Source organism: Gadus morhua, chromosome 4 (genome assembly GCF_902167405.1).
Source record: "Gadus morhua chromosome 4, gadMor3.0, whole genome shotgun sequence".
In the NCBI taxonomy this organism is placed as follows: domain Eukaryota; kingdom Metazoa; phylum Chordata; class Actinopteri; order Gadiformes; family Gadidae; genus Gadus; species Gadus morhua.
Window position 1 is genome coordinate 29,167,277 of NC_044051.1, and position 24,554 is coordinate 29,191,830.

The following is a 24,554-nucleotide window of genomic DNA, read 5'->3' on the forward strand; positions in this document are numbered from 1 at the left end:
TCAAATACTACCATTAAAATCCACACATTTGAACATACCCTTTTATACAATCTCTTTAATAAAAAACATTTACAATAACTTTCAACAGTCCAACAAAGCATTTTTTTTCAAATCAGGCATCGCAAAGGAATGAAGATGACTCGAGATTGGACCCAGCCTTTTACATAACCATGACGGTGTTTTCCATAGAGGCCTGGCTCATCCCTTCAAACAAATCCTCATCCTCCACCACTTCCTCCTCCTCCTCCTCCTCCACCTCCTCCCCCTCCTCCAGCTGTTCTGCGCTTCGCTTCAGTCCTCTCTGTTTCGACAGGGCCACTGCGTAACGGATTGTGTAAATGTTCCACTCGCATCTGAAAAGAGACAACAAAAACATTGTCAACGGCCGACGGAAATGTACCATCCATCCAGCAGTATTTATTAAACAACTTTGACCGTCTGTACCTTCATTTTGTTCTAATTAATTATGTTGCCATTATGCCACGCCTGACAACCAACTATTGTGTGTCAACATGAACTTTGAAGTCTCTTTGAACATTTGTAGGCAGAGCAATTGAGTTACATTTCACTCGCAATTATACTTATATATATTCTGTAGCTATGCCTATCTTTATCTAGAATCCATGTTTATTCTTAAAGTGCCGATCTGGGTTGAGTGCAGGGCATGGCTGCCCGCATCTATCAAAGCCTGCTCTGTACAAAAGTCAGTGGCGAGTTTTAGAGCACAACGGACAGCGGTATGTCACTGATAAACCTCCTGACTGCAGCATCGAGTGTACAGCACCGCCCCTTACGCAAACTTCCATGAGATCTGTCAGCTGAGGGGAGATTATTTTTTACACAATGCCGTTAGATGACTACGTAAGGGTATCTTGACTGCGTCAGGAGACTGTGGCCCTTCGCATCGCCCCCAATCAACGTCATTAAACACTGACAGCAGCTTTTTATGGGGAGAGAAACAACGGTGGTGGACCTTACCAAACGCCCTATCCATTGTATCGGCCTGTAAAATGAAAACAAAATAAAATAAAATGTATTTATTCAGCACATTTAATAACAAGAGGCACGGCGTGCCTCGGGAAGAAGCGCCCGACAGCAACCTGCTTTTAATTTGTCATCATATCTGTATCATGCCACTCGGTGCGGAATAGTGTTGGCTCTTTGCGCTCTTGTTATGCCACCACAGAGTCATATCAACCGTTTTACTCCAGCCACTTATCGTGCGGCCAGTGTCACAAAACGAATACCCCCAATTTGAGTGATCGATGACTTTTAAACTCTTAAACTCCTGCATGTTTCTGCACATGAACGACTTCATTCCTGTCAACGCTTCAAACTCGTTCAAGTTGCAGAAAATGTGCAACAGCTCCCCCTGGGGTCACACTTTTCAGTTGGTCGCAGAATTCTCTGTAAAATCCCCTCGCTCTCCTTGATTTACCGCGATCTAGCATCTAGGATCGATTGCTCTTCCTTGGGTTCCCCGATGTTAACGCTGAATTTCTTACATTGAATTTTGCAGCTGACTTTGGCATGTTGAATTTGGGGACGTTGAAAATATATAACTTTAATTTTTTAACGTTGAATATGTGATTTTGAATTTTTTAACATTGAAAAATAAAGCTGAAAATGATTTATTGAATATTTTAAGAGTTAAATTCAGAGGCAAAAAAATCCAGATACTTTACTTCAATGCATAAATATTCAGTGCTAAAAATTCAATGGCTTTTTATTTTAAAAATCCAATGACACAGATTTACTTCCATAGGCTGCACATCAAAACAAACCTAGGATCTAGGTTTGGCATATACTTGAGTCCAGCCTCTCGCATATGAACGCCATCAAAGCAAATCCTCATTCCTCTCTTATAAGTGATCCACTACAGAGTCTAACGTTGCAGTTCCTGCCAGGTCAAATAAGTAATTTCAAGTAACTGATGTTAAGAAAATAAACGCGGCCAAGTGTACCTCTGCAGTGCTTCAGCACAGCCATTCATCATTGATGAATTTTATAATAAATTAATTCACGCATTGTTGATGACAACATTGATACATTAGTGTCTTTTCACGATACCATATAAATGCTATGGATAATTAACATTAAAATGTAGCCACCCCTCTAATTTATTGTTGACTAATCTGTCCCTCATAAGAAACTAGTAGTTGAACCCCTGGCATACAGCAATTACTCTGAGTGAGGATGGCGCTCCACCTAGGGGCCAATAGGAGGCACTGAAGGAGCTACAACAGACACTTTGCAGCCCATGTCTACCAAGACATTCTAATTTCCAGATGCAGAACACATTTGTTTAACCCTTTCAAATTTAAACTGCTAAGCTTTACTAATATAAGCCTGTTTATATAAACCAAGATATTACATTAAGACTCTTGACTATGCCATGTTACGATAGTATACGTTTAACTGACAGAGGGGCATAGGTGGCTTTAAGGAAATTCTAGGGGTGGGTTGTGAGAAAGTAAAGTTGGTTGTGGGTTGAAGGCTTACAGCTTGGAGAGACTTTCAAAATGTCTCTGTAGACTCTTCTGTAAGGACTGGATGGTGGGCAGGATGGCTCCCGATCTGGAAGAAGAGAGAAAAGAGACACAAGAGTTAGCCAACTAGCTGTTAGCCCACTAGTTAGTCCAGGCCCAATAAATTAATACTTTATATTACTTTATAGTTCTATAAGTCTCAATGTGTTTACACAATATTGTAAACACATTACACACATACTGTATATACTATATGCACATTTATTTTATCATGGTACTTTCTGCTGAGACAACCAAGTTTCCCCTCTGAGATTAAAAAAATAGTACCATCTGTATTATAGGATGCTAAGTTACAATATGATGGCATAGTGCTGGCTACATTATAGTAAGTTCCTATATGTTAAGTTGCTATGTGATGGCTATTTGATAATAAGTTGTTACGTGATGGCTATATAATGCCAACTGGCTATAAGATGCTTAGTCGATTACGATGCTAAATTGTTACATGAAGCCTGTAGGACTATAAATTGGTATACATTGGCTATTTAATAGCTATGTGAGGCTTAGTGGCTTTATATTGCCAAGTTGCTCTGTGATGGTAATGTGGCTACATTCTGGGAATATGATGGCTACATGATATATGCTGGCTCAATTACTATATGCCGGCGATATGATGTCATGTAGCCCCAAGCTAGTGCTTCTCTTAAGGGTGAAAGGTCACCTGTTCTTGAGCTTCTGTCCGTGCAACAGCAGCAAGTTCTGGGCCCAGCTCAGGTAGAACTGCAGGTGGGCAGACTTCTCCAGACAGCCCGCCAGGAAGAACAGCAGCTTTTCCACGTACACGTCGGGGAGCGACCCACACACCACGGGGACTAACAGAAACACATACGGGCGCAGACACAAACATGTTAGTGCACACATGGGTAAGATGATCTGCTACCAAATCATTCATTTATTTTAAATAACTACAGTTAGAGTGGAAGGGTTCAAGTTGAATGGGTTAGGAGGATTCTAGGACATTGGGGTTAGGGGTAGGAGGGTTTGAGGGTCAAGTGTCAGGGTGAGAGGGGTCAGGGTGCGAGGGGTTACAGTGCTGGGGTTTAGGCTCGGAGCAGGTTTGAGTCCTTGGGCCGATGCTCTATTAGGCGGGGACTCACTCTCTTTGTGCGGGACCGTCTCCAGGACCTCCTGCGTGAGGGCGTGCTCGTTGAGACGGAACGCCAGCACGATGGCCGACGTCCACTCCTTGAGCCGCAGCTGGCGGCGCACGCTGGCGGGGGTCACGTCCAGGTCCAGGTCGTAGGGGTCGAAGATCATCGAGCCATCCAGAGAGTAGACCAGCAGGCCCTCCGTCGTCGTGGCAGCCCAGCTGCGACCTGGTGGCCCAGGTCAAAAGGTCTTCACGCAAGAACTCACACTTAATCCCGTCTTTGAAGAGCATCCGTTTTTTGGTCGATATGTCGTTACCAGCAATTATAGATCTTGTTTTCTACATATCATATCATGCTTTCTTTATGGTAAATAAATGCATTTGGGGGTAAAACTAGAGTAGGGTTACATGCCTGTATGTTAGAAATACCCCTTATTATTCTCATACTGTTCATTTCTGAAAAAACATTTCAGCATCTTTCAAAAGCTTTCTGTTTTGTATCAAGTCGCTTAAGGCCCCCCTCCCAAGTAGTCCAGTCTGCTGTGATTGGTCGAACGCATTGCACATGTGTTAGCAAATTCGTACCCCCCGAGAAGTTGTAAACATTGCAGGTAGCTGGGAGGCCCGACTCCTGCACTTTAGCAACGCCCACTGCACAGTCTGAGTGACGTCACACTGTTACGGAAGAATAGTTTGAGAGCAAACAAGCTGTTTCACGCACTTAACGAGGGGCGTTCTCGGTGGGCGCAAATACTCCCCCTGGCTCTGACTTAGATTTGACTAGCAGATATCAGGGTATATGCAGGAATCATAGAGATGAATTTACTACCTTTTTTACTACCTCCACAATATTTCTTACTACCAACACGACATCAAGCAGCGGGGCGGAGGGTATGCAAAGCACCACTTACTATAAGGTATAAATGTGACACTGCCGCGATCCCTGTAGCCCTAGTGCTGCTGCTGCTAGCACCGCAAAACAACGACATAGAGAGTAGAGGTCTTCAATCCCGTGGGACGCAACGCAAAATAGTGCAGCGCAGGACAAAAATTAAAGCTCATTGCGGGGGCGGGCGGGATGATAGAGGTGCATTTGCGGGTGCGGGATGATACACTGCACTCCCGCAAATCAAATATGAGGGTAAAGTAAAATATACTAATTATCATGAAGCCCTCATCAATAAGCAAACCTACTTTTCCAACAACTTTTACTTCATGGTCGAAGCAGCAGCTGATTCTTTTACCTTTCATTTTTCATTTAGACGTGCTGGTACTGACCTGCAGAGTTTTTATTTTTTTAATATGTGACTGTTTCGTGTTTCAGTTACTGAGGTATGGAGTCAGTTTCCTGCCATAATTCAAACCTGAAAAAAAAAGTTTCAAAGGCTTGTAAGTCTGGGTTTGAAAACTCAACACCTTGTAAAAAAGGTTTTGCAACACTGAAAAAATAGATTATAACCTGAAAAAAAATAAAACTAAAATTCAAACATCTGTAAACATGATTTTGTGTTCTATTTTATCTTCTTCATCATTTTCAGCAACACATTTTCAAAGTTCAAACAATTTCACCAGCGCATTTGCAGAGTTTCAAATCTGGCACTGTTCTAACGGTGTATTTCATTGTTGCCCGGTTTTGAAACCTTGTAAATGGGATTCTGCAAACAGGTGTTCATACATTGAGAAATACGTTTTGAAAGGTTGAATATTTAGTTTTAAAAACTTGTAAAGGTGTACGTTTACGACATTGCAACGTATTTTTTCAGAACTGACTTTTCAGAGATTTGAGCGCAAGCTTTGAGTCACGTGAATATTGGCAGTGTTCTGACGCCACTCGTTTTGAAACTCCTGACAGTCGAATCTGAAAACGTTCCTGGGGGCGGGACCATTTAGCTCTAAAACTATTGGTTGCTCTCGTCTTACGTACATTCCAATCACATGTGCCGTTCACCGGGCTGTTCGTGATTGACAGTGCTCTGCCGATGACATGAATAACAACGGGTTGATTTCGCGGTTGATTTTGATTTCCATTTTCTGGAACCAGAGTCTCATCTCCATAGGACGCGACTAGCAAGGACGCGTCCTAGCAAGGCTGCAGCCTTCACTTTGGGAAACAGCCATGGTTCCAGAAAATGGAAATCAAAATCAACCGCGAAAGTCACTTGTTATTTGTGTCATCGGCAGAGCACTGTCAATCACGCACAGCCCGGTGAACGGCACATGTGATTGGAATGTACGTCAGCCGAGAGCAACCAATAGGTTTAGAGCTAAATGGTCCGGCCCCCAGGAACGTTTTCAGATTCGACTGTTAGGAGTTTCAAAACGAGTGGCGTCAGAACACTGCCAATATTCACGTGACTCAAAGCTTGCGCCTGTGTGGTCAAATCTCTGAAAAGTCGGTGCTGAAAAGTCAGTTCTGAAAAAATACGTTGTAATGTCGTTAACGTACACCTTTACAAGTTTTTAAAACTAAATATTCAACCTTTCAAAACGTATTTCTCAATGTATGAACACCTGTTTGCAGAATCCCATTTACAAGGTTTCAAAACCGGGCAACAATGAAATACACTGTTAGAACAGTGCCAGATTTGAAACTCTGCAAATGCGCTGGTGAAATTGTTTGAACTTTGAAAATGTGTTGGTGAAAATGATGAAGAAGATAAAATAGAACACAAAATCATGTTTACAGATGTTTGAATTTTATTTTTATTTTTTTTTCAGGTTATAATCTCTTTTTTCATTGTTGCAAAACCTTTATTACAAGGTGTTGAGTTTTCAAACCCAGACTTACAAGCCTTTGAAACTTTGTTTTTCAGGTTTGAATTATGGCAGGAAACTGACTCCATACTGAGGCCTATTTAATGTTTTGTATGGTTGAAAACATGCAGGCTTACCAATAAATTAGTTACTAGGGGTGTAACGGTACACGTATTTGAACCGAACTGTCACGGTACAGGCACTTCGGTGCGGTTACAGAGGTGTACCGCGGTCCGTAAATGTGGCGTACATAGCGTTAATATGGCGAATGTAAAGGCTTGTTTTGCGGTGCGGAACTTAAAACTTGAAGTCGGAGTTCCCCCCGGACCGTTTAGACTTATTAGGCTCGGCTCGCACGTGCGAAAACTCCGCGTAGTAGCAGTAGCAGAGCGCGATCGCGACTGTGTGTGGATTGATGTCTACTAGCGAACTGAGAGCGAACTGCATGGCGAGCGACAACAGAAAACCGGAGCTTGAAGATGCCCCCCTGTCATTTAAATCCCAAGTGTGGGAGAACTTTGGATTCCAGGTTAATTATCACAATGGGGAAAGACGAGTGGACAAGTCGAAAGCTGTGTGCAGACATTGTTCAACAGCGATCGTCTATGCAAATGGAAACACTTCGAACGTGCACAAAATGTTCGCCCCGGTACAATTTTAACGTGACAGCACCATCCAGGTGTTACTGTCACCGCTGCGAAATGAAAAAAAGTTGTTCAAACCGTTCAAACCCAGCTCCCTACACTATTTAATCAACCCCTACACCTGTCTGGGAATTCAGAACGGACAAATGCCATCGCCAGGTCTATTGGTGTTTTCATTGCCTCTGACCTACGAGAGGCAATGAAAACACCAATAGATTATAAAATACATAAGCTGTAATTTAAGTTAAGGCTGCAGTTGCACTTTTATTGAATGATTGATATTTATATTTATGAGAACTTCAGAGCTTTAGAGAGCTGCAGGAATATTTTCTTTAAACCCTTAAAGTTTACATACTCTTTGTTTACATACCAGCTTAAAGAGCCTAGACTGAGCATTAACACTGGATTTTTCATTAATTTTATGTTAGGGTTATTGGAGAATTGCAGCAGTATTTTTTTTATATTTGTTACACATTTTATTTGTATGTTTCATACTGACAGCTAAAACTGTTAATTCGTTACTAATTAAACTTATGTTCGTTCTGTCAAGCAATCAGTTTTTTCACCATAACTTCAACCGTGACTTCAAAACCGAGGTACGTACCGAACCGTGACTGTTGTGTACCGTTACACCCCTATTAGTTACCAATACTGGTAGCCTAATGAATTATGTGCGCGCTCGTTTTTTCCAAGCCAATGGACAGGCCTTTCCTGAGACAGAAAGTAAATATCCATCCTTGCGGGCATTTGCGGGCGGGAGCGGGATATAATATCATAGATGCGGGCGGGAGCGGGACTTAAAATTACAGCTCTTTGCAGGTGCGGGTGGGAGCAGCAGCAGTGGGAGCAGCACTGTACAAGGCGGGAGCGGGAGTGAATATTGTGTCCCGCATAGACCTCTAATAGAGAGCTGCTCCCCCTTCGCACAAAGCCGCTGCTGGTGAATGCTTGAAGCGTTGTGTGATTTAATCGCTTTAATGCCGTTCCATGTCACATTGATCGTTTTTTGCACAACGAGCAAAAAGCTTCTCGGTCATTTCCCATCATGGGTCTTGAAATGTCGTGTCGTCAACCCATGTTTGCGAAAACTTGCATTTACCCATTCTCTCATAGGAATATAAACTCAGCCGTACAGAACCCTGAGGGGAAAAGGCGGAAAATGTTGCTGGTGTTACACCGAATTCTGCGACCCACCGAAAAGTGTGGCCCCAGGGGGCGCAGTTGCACATTTTCTGCAACAAGCACGTGTGCATTATAACAAAATATAAGATCATAAGATCTCCGGTGGGTCTTTCTTTTCTTGATACAAACATTAATTCTAAACAGCATTTTACACAGTAGCCTATAATAGGAAATGCTCAAAGGTAAATCAGCGGAATTTAACCATGGCTGTAGCTTTTTATGGGTAAAGAAGCAACGGTGAAGGACCCTACTAAACGCCCTATCCATTGTATGGGTCTGTAAAATGCCTATCAAATCAATCAAATGTATTTATTAAGCACCTTTAATAAAAAGGTAATTGGTATGGGGGAGATCTTATGTTTTATGTATGCTTTTGTCATGCCTGTCTACGCTTCAAACTCGTGCATATTGCAGTAAATATGCAACAGCGCCCCCTGGGGTCACACTTTTCGGTGGGTCGCAGAATTCGGTGTAACACGGGCGTCGCTATAGCAACCAGCGACGTCAACTCTAACGGCTACTCAGTTCAGGTCCTGTTAGCACCGTATATTGTATTTTTTAGGCTAGATGAAGTTAAAACATGTAAACAAAAAAATGGAAACTCATTTTATATTGAGGTGGTGGTGAAAAATGTACTACCAAGTCAATTTTACATTTTATTTTTTACTACCTTTTACTACTGCGCGGACACCCTGAGATAAGTTTACCAGACATAAAACAAAAAAAAATGCCTCTTATAACAGTCTTAAGCAAAGGGAAAAGTTGAAAAAGCATGATATCACCCCTTTAACGATCAACCTAATTGTGACCTCACAAGTGGGAGTATCCCTCAGATGCATGCTGGGTAGAATCTGACCAGTTGTTGATTGATTGGACAGAGTGGGCCCAGTCCACTGGGTAGGCTGTGAGCATCAACCATCACACATCCCGGGGGGCACTGCCATTTGTGATGTCACAACCATTACTCACCAGTCGGGGAGAACCGCAGAGAGCTGACCCTGATCTCCGGCTTGAAGTGTCTGGAGCTCATATCTCCTAGAGAGAGAAGAGAGAGGGAGAGAGACAGAGATAAATAGAGTGAGAGAGAGACAGACAATAGTCATGCGTCTAAATCCCACCAGTTTACACAAACACAGGATGATTTAAACATCCCCCATGCATATAACAAACAAACAGGCAATGAATGTTGGACATCATTCGACGAATATAACTGACTATATTATTATAATTTATATTGCAGTGTTCCATGCAAATAAAACAGTGCTTCAAATCAGAAATCTTGATTGTGCAATATCCCAGCATCTGAATTATAGTTAAGAGTTTTAAGTTATATTTTGAGTTAATTTCTGTGGATGCCTATTTTTCTATAACTATGCACATTTTTATTACAATGTTTTCGCAAATTTCTATTCTCTTTTTTTATGAAGTTTATACCTCTGAGTAGGGCACTTCTGAGGGTACACTTTCCCCGCGATCATTGAAGTACAAAATCTGATGTTCAGATTTTAGTTATTTTGAACTGAGCGACATGGGGGTTGGTACTTGAGACCCTGGGCCAGCCTCTCACCTTTCCTGACGCCAGGTAGGCTGAGCTGAACTCCGTCTCCGTCCCCTGCGCCCTCGTCCACCAGAGCCAGACTGCCGAACTCTGTCATCTTCCGCCGGTCCAGGAACTCCTGGAGAAGACAACCAGTTTAGATCAGCAGGGCTTCATTCAGATGCGACATCACTTCACAACCCGTTCACATTAGCTTCATTCAGACGTGACAGCATTTCACAACCCGTTCACATTAGCCTGATTCAGACGTGACACCAATTCACAACATGTTCATCAGCAGGTCTTCATTCAGTTGTGACACCACTACAAAACCCGATCCCATTAGCTCCATTCAGACGTCATATCACTTCACAACCCGTTCCCATTAGCTTCATTCAGACGTGACACCACTTCACAACCCGTTACATTAGCTTCATTAAGACATGGCACCACTTCAGACCCTCAGACTAGACCTACTGTGGCGGGCAGAGCCCCAGCAAATTGTGTCAGAAGTAAAGAAAAAATTCATCAATAGGTGGTCTCACTTAATGAATTAAATCATTTGAGGAGATGAGAAAAACGCTGGCAGTCTACGTAAGAAGAGAAATGTGTATTGATCATGTTTAGTTGAACCGATAAGATAAGACGGTAATACCGTATATTAATGGACCAGACATTAACAGTCAGAAAATGCGAGTAAATAGCAAAAGTCAAACAGACGGTACGGTACCTCCATGGCGTCAAACGACAGGTTGCAGGAGACCTCGAACTTCTTCATGAGGATCTGCTCCTTGACGTTGTAGATGCACACAAACCTGGACTGACCGCCTGCCAAGATGGACGCCCCGTCCGCAGAGTAGCACAAAGCCGTAAACGACCTTCAAACAGGAGGTAAAACGCCGTAAACCACTTTTATACTAGACAGAGGACACTTTAAACAGCTTTGAGACTAGACAGAGAACGCTGTAAACTACTTAGTGACTAGACACAGGACACCTTAAACCACTTTGAGACTAGACAAAGAACTCCTTAAACCACTTTGAGACTAGACACAGAATGCTGTTAACTACCTTCAAACAAGACACAGAACGCAGCAAAAGACAAAATGTTGTAAACGACATGAAGGACAGAACGCTGTAAATGGCTTTCAAATAAAAAAAACATCAGCGAGTTACGATGACAAGTCACTCTGCACCAGTTGCGGCCAATCAGAAAGATCTCTTGTGGGCGGGGACTCACTTGCCCTTGGCCGACTGCTTGGCAGTGATCTTCTCCGACTCCTTGCGGCCCATCACCAGGTCGTGACGCCCGGCGATGGAGCCCGTCTGCGTGGCGTCCTGGGGTACCCAGAAGGAGATCTCCCCGTCCAGAGTGGCCACAGCCAGCTCCTGTCCGTCGGGTCGGTAGGAGACGGCCAGACCTGGGGACCATACCAGATCACGCTCATGTTATTGGAACAAAGTGTAGCCGGCACCCATTCAATTGTAGGAAATTGAAAGAGGAAGATGAGTTAAAATAAAAACATAAAACATGTTCAATCTAAAACAGATATTTTTAAGAGTTAATAGCGTAAGCACCTTTTTAATGTTTGGACATTTCTTAAAAGTCAAAAAGTGAGTAGAAGCGCATTTGATTCTGTTTTTAACCTAATGCGACGATCCATGGGCTCTAATCGATTATAGACTAGAGTACATACAAATCGAATATAAACTTGATTAAATAGGAACTATATTTATTCTGAACTATAGTTTATCTATTAGATATAATCTAATGTAAACTAGATTTAATATGAACAAAGTGTTATCTGAACTACATCTAATTTGACCTGGATATAGTTTGTAAAGGGGTAATCCGAATGAGATTTAATCTGGACAAGATTTTAATATTCTGAAATTGATCTAATCTAGACTGGATTTTGAATAATCTAACCATGATTTCATCCGAAATGTTAGATCTAGTACAACCTGAACTAGATCTAAAATAATCTGAACGAGATCTAAAATAATCCGAAATAGATCTGAACTAGATGTAATCTGAACTACATGTTATCTGACCTAGACGTTATCTGAACTAGATTTAATCCGAATTTACGTTATCTGAACTTGTTCTAAATAATCGGAACTAAATTTTAATTAATCTGAATTCGATCTAAAATAATCGGAATTTGACCTAAAATAATCGGAACTACATTTTTAATAATCCGAACTACATCTAAAATAATCTGAACTAGATCTGAAATGGATCTGAACCAGGTGTGATCCGATGCTATCTGGAGGGGTGCACGGTACCGTCGGCGGGGAGTGGCAGCGTCTCCTTGGTCTGCCAGCTGTCAATCATGTCCCAGATGCGGACCGTCTTGTCCCAGGAAGCGCTGGCCAGGATGGACTGGACCGGACTGAAACACAGGCTGCTGACCGGCCCCGCATGGCCCGCCAGCACCTGACGACAGGCACACGTACGGTCAGAGAGCCTTATGGAGACTTCTATGGGAAGTCCCAAAATGCATTGTTTCCTCCCTAGATCCTTGACCTGACTGTAACCAACTAAACTTCACCAAATCTAGTTTAATAACCCGAGGCATTTCCTTCATTTTGATGAAAATCAGGAGCTTCAATGAAACATGCAAGCTGTTCGAACACATTTCATCATGAATAATGGTATATTCAATAAAACACTTTCTTGTAAACTGAAATGTTTGTGTTTTGCTGCATAGACAATTATACGCTTCTGATAATCCCATTGCACGGCCCCCGCATTGATTATTTCACATTGCAATGTCCTCATAATGCAAGGTCCACCAATTGCAGGACTTTAATACATTGCACAGAGCAGGGTTCCTCCCATCGCACACATTTGACCACAGCGCACGGCCTTCCCTGAGACCAGGGGCTCACCTCCAGCAGCCTTCCCGTCTGCATGGACCAGATGAAGATCTCGAAGGAGTCCTGGGCTCCGGCGCTCACCAGCTCACCGCTGAAATCGACGGCCAGGGAGGAGAACTGCACGGGGCGCGGCGAGGTGAACGTGCGGAAGTTGCGGTACCTGTGCACGCAGAGAGACGCCATCGTAACCGAGAGAGCTTATACATCCACTTCAGCATTCACCAATGTTGTTTTTGGCGGCCTGTTTTAAATTTAGTTTGAGTCTAGTCTTTGTGTCAAGCTGTCATTTTAGTTTATTAGTTTTTCGTCACGTTCTTACTCTTTTCAGTCTAGTCAAGTTTCAGTCGACTAAAAGTTTGAGCATTTTAGTCTTATTTTTTTAGACACTTTTTTGTAATGCAATTATATTTAACTCAGTCAATATAGTATAAGTACCTAGTAGTATTGACAAAACCAACATCTTATATTTTTCGTTGACTAAAGCAAAACTAGCATTCACCTCTACTTTTCCTCACTATTTATTACATTCTGGTGCCTCAAATCCTCTCATTCAATAATCCAGAGATTCTGATTCTGATTCCTTAACCATAGCCATTCATACCAAAGAAAGTGTTTGTTGTGATATTTGTACATCACACACACACACACACACACACACACACACACACACACACACACACACACACACACACACACACACACACACACACACACACACACACACACACACACACACACTATGTCCGTCACCTGTGGAGGTCGTATGCCCGCACCGTGCCATCCAGGGACGCGCTGACGATGACGAACCCGCTGGAGGTGAAGGTGACATGGGTGATGCTGCTGGTGTGCTCCGTGAACGTAACGAAGCACAGGCCGCTGTTGGTGTTCCACACCTTCACCTGGAGACGCAACGGGAACACAGCGCTCAGAGACCCAACAGTCTAGCATGCTATCAGACGCAACGCGGTCAGAGACCCAACAGGCTAGAATGCTAACAGAAACAATGTGCCAACGGATCCTAAAGGCTGCCACGCTAACGGACGCATCACGCTCAGAGAAACAATAGGCTAGCACGCTAACGGACGCAATGTGCCAACAGATCCAACAGGCTAGCACACTAATGGACGCATCGCGCTCAGAGATCCAACAGGCTAGCATGCTAACAGACACAACACGCTAACAGTTCAACCAGTTAACAGATTCAACACACTTACACAGTCAACCAGCTAAAACGCTCCAACACACACTCGACACAAGAAACACATTCGACAAGTTCAACTAAGACCTTTGGCAGGTGAGCACAATTGTGTTACAAATACGCTAGGTTACATGGTTACTACAGAGACAGGGCTGACCTTGCCGTCGTCGCCGCCGGTTACAATGTACTGTCCATCAGGGGAGTAGGCCAGGGAGGCCATGTTGTTGAAGTGACCCTGCTGCTTGAAAACGTACGACTCACTCTGCCACTCCCACACCAGCAGCTGGCCCATCCCTACACACAGACACACACACACACACACACACACACATACACACACAGAGGAGAGACATTAGCACAGACCCATGAGACACACATTTGCATATACTGTACAGATATGCACAAACACACTTCCATTCATAAAACACATGCAAATACAGATTAACAAACAAAATACACACAAGCGTTACATCCCACACACGTCAGCTCTCAACATGCACACACACTGCAGAACCACTACAGTGATTCTATAAAGTGAGATCTGCGATGGTAAGTCATGTCATCATACCCGAGCAGCCAAAGCCGATCCAGTCCCCAGAGCAGTTCATCACCACCGAGGATATCCTCTGGTCTGAAATACTGAGCGAGCGAGCAAACACAAACACACACACACACACACACACACACACACACACACACACACACACACACACACACACAGTTAATCCTCAACACATTTAATTATTCAAACAAAGAATACCTGGAACAAAGAATTCTGTATCCAACTTTTCAAAATCTGTGACACTTTTCTAAAGTGGATATTCATTCATAACTTATTGAGGTTGTTTGTGCGTGTGTATCCTGGGTGTGCGTACCTGAGGGAGTGGATGAGGTTAAACTCTGGGAGCTCGTGGAGGTGGAAGACCCCGGAGGCGAAGCCGGTGACCAGGATGTGCGTGTCCTTGTGGAAGGAGGCGCAGGTCAGGTTGTTGAACTCGCCCTCCTTGTTGAAGAAATGCCTGGAAGAGACAGAGGAGGATTTTCGGACTGGAGACCTCCACAGCTTTGATAACGCGCACTATGTTTGATTGCGTGCCGGTTCACCCTAAAAGTTTGTGATGACACCGAAAGAATGGTGAAGATGGTGCTAGTTTTGCATCTTTAGGACACACACACACACACTTGTCCAGTTAAAGTTATATGACAAATGTCAACGTGTTAAGTGTTTAAAGAAGTCTCAATCACCAAATCTTTAACTTGACGGTGTTTCCCAGTTCACGTTAATGTTTGTAACCATGACGACAACCATCAATTCTGCTATATTTCTCTCGAGCCAAAAGTGGTGTTTAATGGAGGTGCGGCCGGTCATCTCTCCTTACTTGCTCTTCTGCAGGTAGCGGACATTGTTGATCTCAGAGTCTTTGGGGCTGTCCGCTTTCCCCCTGATGACCTGGGCCCTGCTCCCGCCCTCCTCCGCTTCCTCGCCCTCCTCCAACGAAGACTCCTTCTCCTCCTCCTTCTCTGCCACCTTCTTCGTGAGGACCAGGCCGCTGGGCTCTGTGTCGCTCTCCCACACACACAGCGCTCCGTCCTGGCTCACCGTGTACAGCTGGAACACAAACACAAACCTTTCAGAGCTGTGTCTGGGTTGCACACCATTGCAAACCTGCACCGTGGTTTAGGGGCCGGTAGGAATTGTTCTAATAATAAATACACAATATATTTGGGGACTACAGCATGAGACAGCGGCCGTTAGGGATTTGAAGGTGGTACTGTGGGTGTGTGCGGCCCTTGTGATGGAGAATCCACATGTTGTTACGTTTTTCTTTATGAAATTAGAACACCCATTGTTCCTGATCCTCACACACTATCAACACAGGTACCTGGGAATAGTAAATGGTTCTCAGTGGTCAACTTTGCAAACACTTTCTTTTGCATACCGGTGGATCCAGCGAGCCAATTTTGGTTTGCTTTTCAGTTTAATGGTAAACCATATGCATGGACTAGGATACCACAAGTGTATTGTGAATCACCGGCTGTTTTTTCCGCAGCGCTGCACGACAATTTGGCTCATTTAGTCCTACCAGGAGGAAGTACGTTGATTCAATACGTCAACGACCTCCTGGTTTGTTCCCCTGACTCCGACGTGTGCGAACAGGAAACTATTGTATTACTACAGTTCTTAGCCAGTCAAGGCCAAAAGGCCAGTGTAGCTAAACTACAGTTTCTATTGCAAAAGGTAAAATTTCTGGGCCACATCATCACGCCGGACGGCAGGTCGCTTAGCGAGGACAGGATAAAGGCAATCCAAAACGTGCCAAAACCCATCACAAAAAGACAATTGATGGGGCTGCGGCCGTCTTACGTCCAGGCTTTCCTTCTCGAAGAAGCAGCCCACCACCAGGTCCTTGTGGCCGCCCAGTGAGTAGTAGATGAGGTTGGCCCAGCGCTCGGCTCCAAACACCCAGGTGGACATGTCCTTGCTGCCCACCGCAAAACACCTGCCGGGAACATACACGCCACATGGTTAACATATCCATCAAAACGGTGGGCGACAGCAAGAGATGTACGATGCTACACACCCGTCGCATCGCTTGTCGGAAGGATGACAAAAAGCACATTGATATCATACAACTCAAAGTCAGCTTAAAAAGTTGTATGAGGGGCGGTTCGAATTCCCCCCTGCTGTGTTTTAGTGTAGTCAAAAAAGCTATAACCTCATTCAGTATCACTGGCGCCGCAATGTGATTGTACATCACCTAATTGGCTACATAGCCAGGAGTAGGGCTGCAACTAACGCTTATTTTAATAATTGATTAATCTGTAGATTATTTTTTCGATTAATTTGATAAAAAAAGAAACATTTGTAATTGCCGCATCTTTATTCAGTGTAAAAACACCAGGTTATGCTCCAACGTCCCGAAACTATTAAAAGTAATATTAAATGATAAAAAAACATAACTGGGATAACACAAAAAAAACATACAATGTATATTAGTGCTGTCAAGCGAATAAAATATTTAATCGCGATTAATCGCATTAATGTCATAGTTAACTATTATTAATCGCAAATTATTTTTCTATGCTAAATATCCCTTGATTTTTTTGTCCCATAATTCTTCTCATTTTAATTCTCTTATCAACATGATGAAGTGCATCGGCTTGCCTTGTGCAAATGATTTTCTATTGATAACAACATTGGCATGTACTGATCAAAACAGGACGATACAAAAAAAGAGCCTGTAGTGCAAATAAACGACTGCTTTGAACAAATGTCATTTGAACATAGCAGTCAGGCTACTGCTTCTTTGTTTTGAGCCAAAAAAAAAAAAATTTTTTTTGAATAAAATAATTACGTTAATCGCGCGATAATTTTTTTAACGCCGTTAAATTTGGTTTGCGTTAACGCCGTTAATAACGCGTTTAACTGACAGCTCTAATATATACATATATATATATATATACATACACACACACACAAATACATACATACATACATACATACTAGGGATTTGACTTTTGCCCAAAAATCCTATTCGAAGTTTGTTATTAATGTTAATATTCCGATATATTAGAATATTTATTAATAATATTTTGACCATTAAATGCCCTCAGTAAGACCTGGATTGGACTTTGCGAGGTTTGTTTACCGGCATTGCTATGGTTACCGGTCTTGCGTGTTTCAACGGTTTATTAGGTTTCTAATAAATCGCTGTCTAATCAATACTTCGTTCACTGCCTCTTCCGTGGTCATTACAATGTTATGAATGGACTGCGTCGGGTTCTCTGACGTCTCTCCCTCTTGGCCTGCCCATAACAGGTTGGAATATTAAGGGCTGCCTAATATTCGTTCGAATTTTGATTTATTTTTTGATATTCTAATTATATTCGAATAACGAAGTTCGGAGTCAAAGCCCTCATACATACATACACACACACACAGTATATAAGGGATGTCCATGGTTAACCGGTTAACCGATAAGATCTTTAACCGGTAAATACTAGCGGTTAAAAAGAAATTTAATCATCTTAATTTCTCTCAGATGTCCGGAGATCGTAAATATTTATTGAAATGGACACCATTTTCGAGACTCCTTAACGATCCAAGTCTTTATTGATACCACTATTGATACTTTTCTATTATTTTGTTGAAATAGAACTTGTATTATTACTTTGATTGCTGATAAAATGATCATAGCTCAAGATAGGACGTTAAACAGATCTTAATTCCATCTTTACTATCTGTTTTATATTGCTGGGAAAACACGTTTTCGCCAAAATCTCAAATTTATTTTTTTGTGTGTTGCATTTGAACACATCAATCATACTACTGAGCCGACCTTAACACACCAAATTTTACAATGTTTGCTACTTTTTTTTTAACTTTTATATAGGGCTACAGTCCAGTGTTAAGATATGACCAAAATAAAAGCTATGGTCGCTCACACTAAAGCTCGCTGCGGACGTGCATGAACCATGAACCAACCTGTTGGTGGCTGGCTGTAAACAGTGCCGCGCACACGAGTGACATATCAATCACGTGACTCAACGAATCGATGACCAAATTCGTTGCCAACGCTTTTAGTAATCTATTTTTATCGATTCGTTGTTGCATTCTAGAACCTAGCTCTAGTCAAGATTTTAGAACCTAGCTCTCATCAAGATCCTAGAACCTAGCTCAAGTCAAGATTCTAGAACCTAGCTCTAGTCAAGATTTTAGAACCTAGCTCTCGTCAAGATTTTAGAACCTAGCTCTCGTCAAGATCCTAGAACCTAGCTCTCGTCAAGATCCTAGAACCTAGCTCTCGTCAAGATCCTAGAACCTAGCTCTCGTCAAGATCCTAGAACCTAGCTCTCGTCAAGATTCTAGAACCTCGCTCTAGTCAAGATTCTAGAACCTAGCTCTCGTCAAGATTCTAGAACCTAGCTCTCGTCAAGATCCTAGAACCTAGCTCACGTCAAGATCCTAGAACCTAGCTCTCGTCAAGATCCTAGAACCTAGCTCTCGTCAAGATCCTAGAACCTAGCTCTCGTCAAGATCCTAGAACCTAGCTCTCGTCAAGATCCTAGAACCTAGCTCTCGTCAAGATTCTAGAACCTAGCTCTAGTCAAGATTCTAGAACCTAGCTCTAGTCAAGATTCATAGAACCTAGCTTCAGTTCAGTTCAGTTCAGTTTAACTTTATTGTCCCGCGGGGGGAGCAGCTCAAGCAGGGGGCCCCAGACTTCCCTTTCCCGGGCCACATTGACCAGCTCTGACGGGGGGATCCCGAGGCATTCCCAGGCCAGTGTTGAGATATAATCTCTCCACCTAGTCCTGGGTCTTCCCCGAGGTCTCCTCCCCACTGGACGTGCCTGAAACACCTCCCAAGGGGCCGCTTGTACCCGCGATCTCGTCCTTTCGGTCATCACCCAACCCTCATGACCATAGGTGAGGATAGGAACGAAGATCGACCGGTAGATCGAGAGCTTTGCCTTGCGGCTCAGCTCTCTTTTCGTAACAACGGTGCGGTAAAGCCAACGCAATACCGCCCCCGCTGCTCCGATTCTCCGGCCAATCTCACGCTCCATAGTACCCTCACTCGTGAACAAGACCCCGAGGTACTTGAACTCCTTCACTTTGGCTAAGGACTCATTTTCTACCCGGAGTAAGCAATCCACCGGTTTCCTGCTAAGAGTCATGGCCTCAGATTTAGCGGTGCTGATCCTCATCCCAGCCGCTTCACACTCGGCCGCCAGCCGATCCAGTGAGTGCTGGAGGTCACAGGCCGATGATCCAATGAGGACCACATCATCTGCAAAAAGCAGTGACGAGATCCTCAGACCACCGAACTGCAACCCCTCCCCACCACGACTACGCCTCGATATCCTGTCCATGTATATAACAAACAGGACTCCCAAAGCTCTCGCTTTGGGAGTACAGAGATTGGATGGCCCTGAGGAGAGACCCCCTTACCCCATACTCCCGCAGCATCTCCCACAGTTTCTCCCAGGGGACCCGGTCATACGCCTTCTCCAGATCCACAAAACACATGTAGAAAAGATGGGCATACTCCCAGGCCCCCTCCAGGATCCTTGCAAGAGTGAAGAGCTGGTCCGTAGTTCCACGTCCGGGGAGAAAACCGCATTGTTCCTCTTCAATCTGAGGTTCGACGATCGGCCAAACCCTCCTTTCCAGCACCTTGGAGTAGACTTTACCAGGGAGGCTGAGAAGTGTGATACCCCGGTAATTGGCACACACTCTCTGGTCCCCCTTTTTGAACAGCGGAACCACCACCCCGGTTTGCCACTCCTTTGGCACTGTACCCGACTCCCACGCGATGTTGAATAGGCGCGTCAACCATGACAGCCCCTCAACACCCAGAGCCTTTAGCATTTCTGGCTGGGTCTCATCAATCCCTGGGGCTCTGCCACTGCGGAGATGTTTGACTACCTCAGTGACGTCCACCAGGGAAATTGACGACGAAACACCAACAACCTCGAGCTCTGCCTCCAACATAGAGGGCGTGTTATTCGGATTCAGGAGTTCCTCAAAGTGTTCCTTCCAACCTCCGACAACCTCCTCAGTTGAAGTCAACAGAGTCCCATCCTTACTGTACACAGCTTGGATGGTTCCCCGTTTCCCCCTCCTGAGGTGCCGGATAGTCTTCCAGAAACACTTTGGTGCCGACCGAAAGTCCTTCTCCGAACTTCTCCCACACCCGCTGCTTAGCCTCCGACACGGCAGCAGCTGCAGCCCTTCGAGCCTGTCGGTACCCTGCAACCGAGTCAGGAGTCCTCCAGGATATCATATCCCGGAAGGCCTCCTTCTTCAATCGGACGGCTTCCCTGACCACCGGTGTCCACCACGGTTTCCGAGGGTTACCGCCCCTTGAGGAACCAAGACACTGAGGCCACAGCTAGCCACCGCAGCTTCAGCAATGGAGGCTTTGAACACCGCCCACTCCGGCTCAATGCCCCCAACCTCCACAGGAATGCCAGAAAAACTCCGCCGGAGGTGTGAGTTGAAGATACCTAGGACGGGGGCCTCCTCCAGACGTTCCCAATTCACCCGCACTACTCGTTTGGGCTTACCAGGTCTATCCGGAAATTTCCCCCATTCCCTGATCCAACTCACCACCAGATGGTGGTCGGTTGACAGTTCCGCCCCTCTCTTAACCCGAGTGTCCAAAACATGCGGTCTCAGATCAGATGACACGATCACGAAATCGATCATCGATCTTCGACCTAGGGTACTCTGGTACCAGGTACACTTATGAGTACCCTTATGTTTGAACATGGTGTTCGTTATGGATAATCCATGACTAGCACAGAAGTCCAATAACAAATTGTCCCAAAAAGGGAAACTTGTCTTGCAGTCAGGTACACATAAAAACATAAAAACACAATATACACAAGGCTCTCGTCAAGATTCTAGAACCTAGCTCTCGTCAAGATTCTAGAAGGTATTTCTATTCAAGATTCTAGAAGGTATCCCTAGTCAAGACGCTAGAAGGTATGTCTAGTGGAGATTCTAGAACCTCTCTATCGACAATATGTATTGAATGTGATGTAAACAGTAAAACATCATACCCTGCCTGTCGGACAGGGGAAAACATTTCAAGAGAAATCAAACCGCGGTGTGAACCGGCGTTTTTGGGGTCAACTCACTTGGAGTCGGTGGTCCAGTCGATGCAGGTGGTCTCGTCGTAGGGGCCATAGTATGTCTTGTCCAGCACCAGGGCGTTGTATTCCCGGTGCTTGCCTGGCGCGTGGTACAGCAAAGCAACATTCTCCTTGGTCACCACCAACTTCCTGTCAAAGGAGGAAGCCAACAGCCACATCTTAACGCTCTAATCGTGTCGCTCATCACTTGTCCGTCTCCCTTTCCTGGAGCGGATATTTCACTTAGTTTATCAAACTTTTTGTTCTGTTTTATTTGACAGATATGACGGCGATGCCAAGTCATACCATAATGGTATGTTGATAAGTAATGTTTACACCTAAAGTCTTAAAAACTGTGTATTTGTAATAAAGTAGGATTTCGTGATATGGGTTTATGAGCCAACTTCCATATTGGCCCGGCCTATTTGCAGGCTGAGGCTCCTCAGGATGAGCCGAGAACTTATTGGCTAGGAGGTGATCGGTTATTAGGTATGGATTGCCCCCTTTCCACCGACAGTACCAGCTCAACTCGCCCAAAATTATTCGTCCAGTGGCGTCACTCTGGCCAATCAGTGGCCAGCAGCCTGTTTACGTCACACAAAAGTATCAGATCCGGTCTCGACAGAGTTGAGTCTAAAAAAAGTACCAGGTACTAGGGCTTTGACTTTGCCCAAAAATCATATTCAAAGTTTGTTTGTTTATTAATATTAGAATATTTATGAATAATATTTTGACCATTAGATGCCTTCAGTAAGACCTGGATTGGGCTTCATGAGGTTTGTTTACAGCATTGCTATGGTTACCGGTCTTGCGTGTTCCAACGGTTTATTAGGTTTCTAATAAATCGCTGTCTAATCAATACTTCATTCACTGCCTCTTGGCCTGGCCATTACAGGTTTGAATATTAAGGGCTGCCTAATATTCGTTTGAATTTTGATTTATTTTTTGATATTCGAATTATATTCGAATAACGAAGTTCGGAGTCAAAGCCCTGCCAGGTACCAGGTACCTAATTTTGGTGATCGAAACGCAAAAAAAGGCGGGCCGAGTCAAAGCGAATTGAGTTGATACTATCAGTGGAAAGGGGGCATAAGTAATGAAATTATTGGCATTTTACCTGCCGTCGGGTGAGAAGCGAATGCTGCTGACAGGTTTGTGGAAGTGGAAATGTTGGAGGACTGCTCTGGTGATGAGACTGATGATCTGCGCTGCGCCATCTGCACACACACACAGTCAGACATTTGCAGTCCCATAATGAGCCACGATTGTGCATATACAGATATGAACACACACACACACACACACACACACACACACATCCATTCATAAAACCAATGCACACAGATATACAAACAAAATACACACACAAGCATCACACATAGGGGAGACATTAACGCAAGGACCCATAGTACACATTGGACTTGGGTGTCTTGAAAGGCGCCTCTAAATTAAATGTATTAGAGCTGTCAAGCGATTCAAATATTTAATCGTATTAATGTCATAGTTAACTCACGATTAATCGCGTTTAATCGCAAATTATTTTTCTATGCCAAATATCCCTTGATTTTTTTGTCCCAGAATTCTTCTCATTTTAATTATCTTATCAGCATGGTGAAGTGCATCGGCTTGCCTTGTGCAAATTATTTTTTGGCATATACTGATCAAAACAGGACGATACAAAAAAAGAGCCTATAGTGCAATTAAATTACTGCTTTGAACAAATGTCATTTGAAAATAGCAGTCAGGCTACTGCTTCTATGTTTTGAGCCAAAGAAAAAAAAAATATATATATACTTTTTGACGCCGTTAAAATTGGTTTGCGTTAACGCCGTTAATAACGCGTTTAACTGACAGCTCTAATTATTATTATTATTATAGTAACACAGAAAGGTCTGAATGCGGTGAGCTTGCATAACAACACAAATGTACAAAAATAAAGCACAAGCACACACACACATCTCCACGATTCTACTGATCAGATTCCACTACTCATTTCAAGTCCATTTATTATAAGTGTATTGGACTAGAGGTTGTGTGGTGTTTCTCACCTTCGTCCACCACGATGGCCAGGCCGCCGTCCGGGGAGAGACCCACACAGGTGATGTTCTTCACAGTGGAGAACGGCAGGGTTTCAGATGAGTTACTAGAGAGGGAAGAGAAGAACACCCTTCATCAGTGCGTCCTTTTCATATGTGCACACACACATCTATGGGGGAGACATTCACAATAGAACCCATAGTAATACACACAGGTGCGTTTGCAGGTGAGCGTGCGCAGCCACACACACATCCATTCATGAAACACATGCATGTACAGATTAACAAACAAAAATACACACAAGCAGATGACACAAACATCAAAACAGTTGCGGTGAAGTCCATGTTTGTTTGCATTGCTTATGATCAATACTAGGTTCACTTTATGGAAAATTAGAGCATATGAACAGGAAAGTGACCCGAACTTACTTTTTCAGATCGAAAACGGAGACGCGGTTTCCGATCGGGCTGATGACATTGTTCCCATCTTTGGAGAAACTCAAGTTGCCCTGGCGATAAACTGCTCCATAAAGATTGGAGAACTGCAATTGGGATACAGCTTGGTTTTATTATCTTATTCTAGGTTCTGACTGAAATATGGACAGTCCACACTGAGGCTGGCTTGGAATCTGCATCAGAATCGGAATTACTTTTATTACATCTATTTGTACTATTACTATTAGGCTTGGTTCCTCAACAGCCGCAACCATACAATATAAGGTAAATAAAGATGTGTAAAAATAAGTAGAAGCATAGTTCACAATAATAAATAATAATAATGTAAAATAAAGTAGGTGATAATAAGTTGAAAAAAATAAGACAGTGGCAATAAGTAATAGCACTGGTGTATTACTTACCCTGTAAGCAAACTTCATTTTTATAAAGCAGTTCCTATACCTTTATACACGCATTTAGAGTAAGCTGGTAATATTTCCTAATACAATTGAATGAAGAACATGGGAAGTGTATTCTTTACTCTTCCATAAGCACGTCGGATGCAGCCGACTCCAGTCCCACACGTGTCCAGGTTGACAGTGTT

The 24,554-nt window shown here is 43.6% G+C and overlaps 1 protein-coding gene across 1 annotated transcript; it reads right to left on the reverse strand.

Moving 5' to 3' along the window:
* Nucleotides 1–35: 35 nt before the first annotated feature.
* On the reverse strand, nt 36–24,554 carry pwp2h (PWP2 small subunit processome component). The gene is made up of 21 exons (XM_030353356.1): nt 24,373–24,554; nt 23,945–24,057; nt 23,528–23,622; nt 22,597–22,696; nt 21,486–21,629; nt 16,202–16,337; nt 15,216–15,445; nt 14,712–14,855; nt 14,405–14,475; nt 13,994–14,130; nt 13,389–13,537; nt 12,651–12,798; nt 12,045–12,195; nt 10,996–11,176; nt 10,487–10,634; nt 9,787–9,895; nt 9,189–9,254; nt 3,647–3,865; nt 3,211–3,361; nt 2,503–2,577; nt 36–353 (listed from the first exon to the last, which is right to left on the reverse strand). Exons 1-21 carry the CDS (start codon nt 24,388–24,390, stop codon nt 161–163), a joined length of 2,778 nt encoding a protein of 925 aa, XP_030209216.1. The 5' UTR covers nt 24,391–24,554; the 3' UTR covers nt 36–160.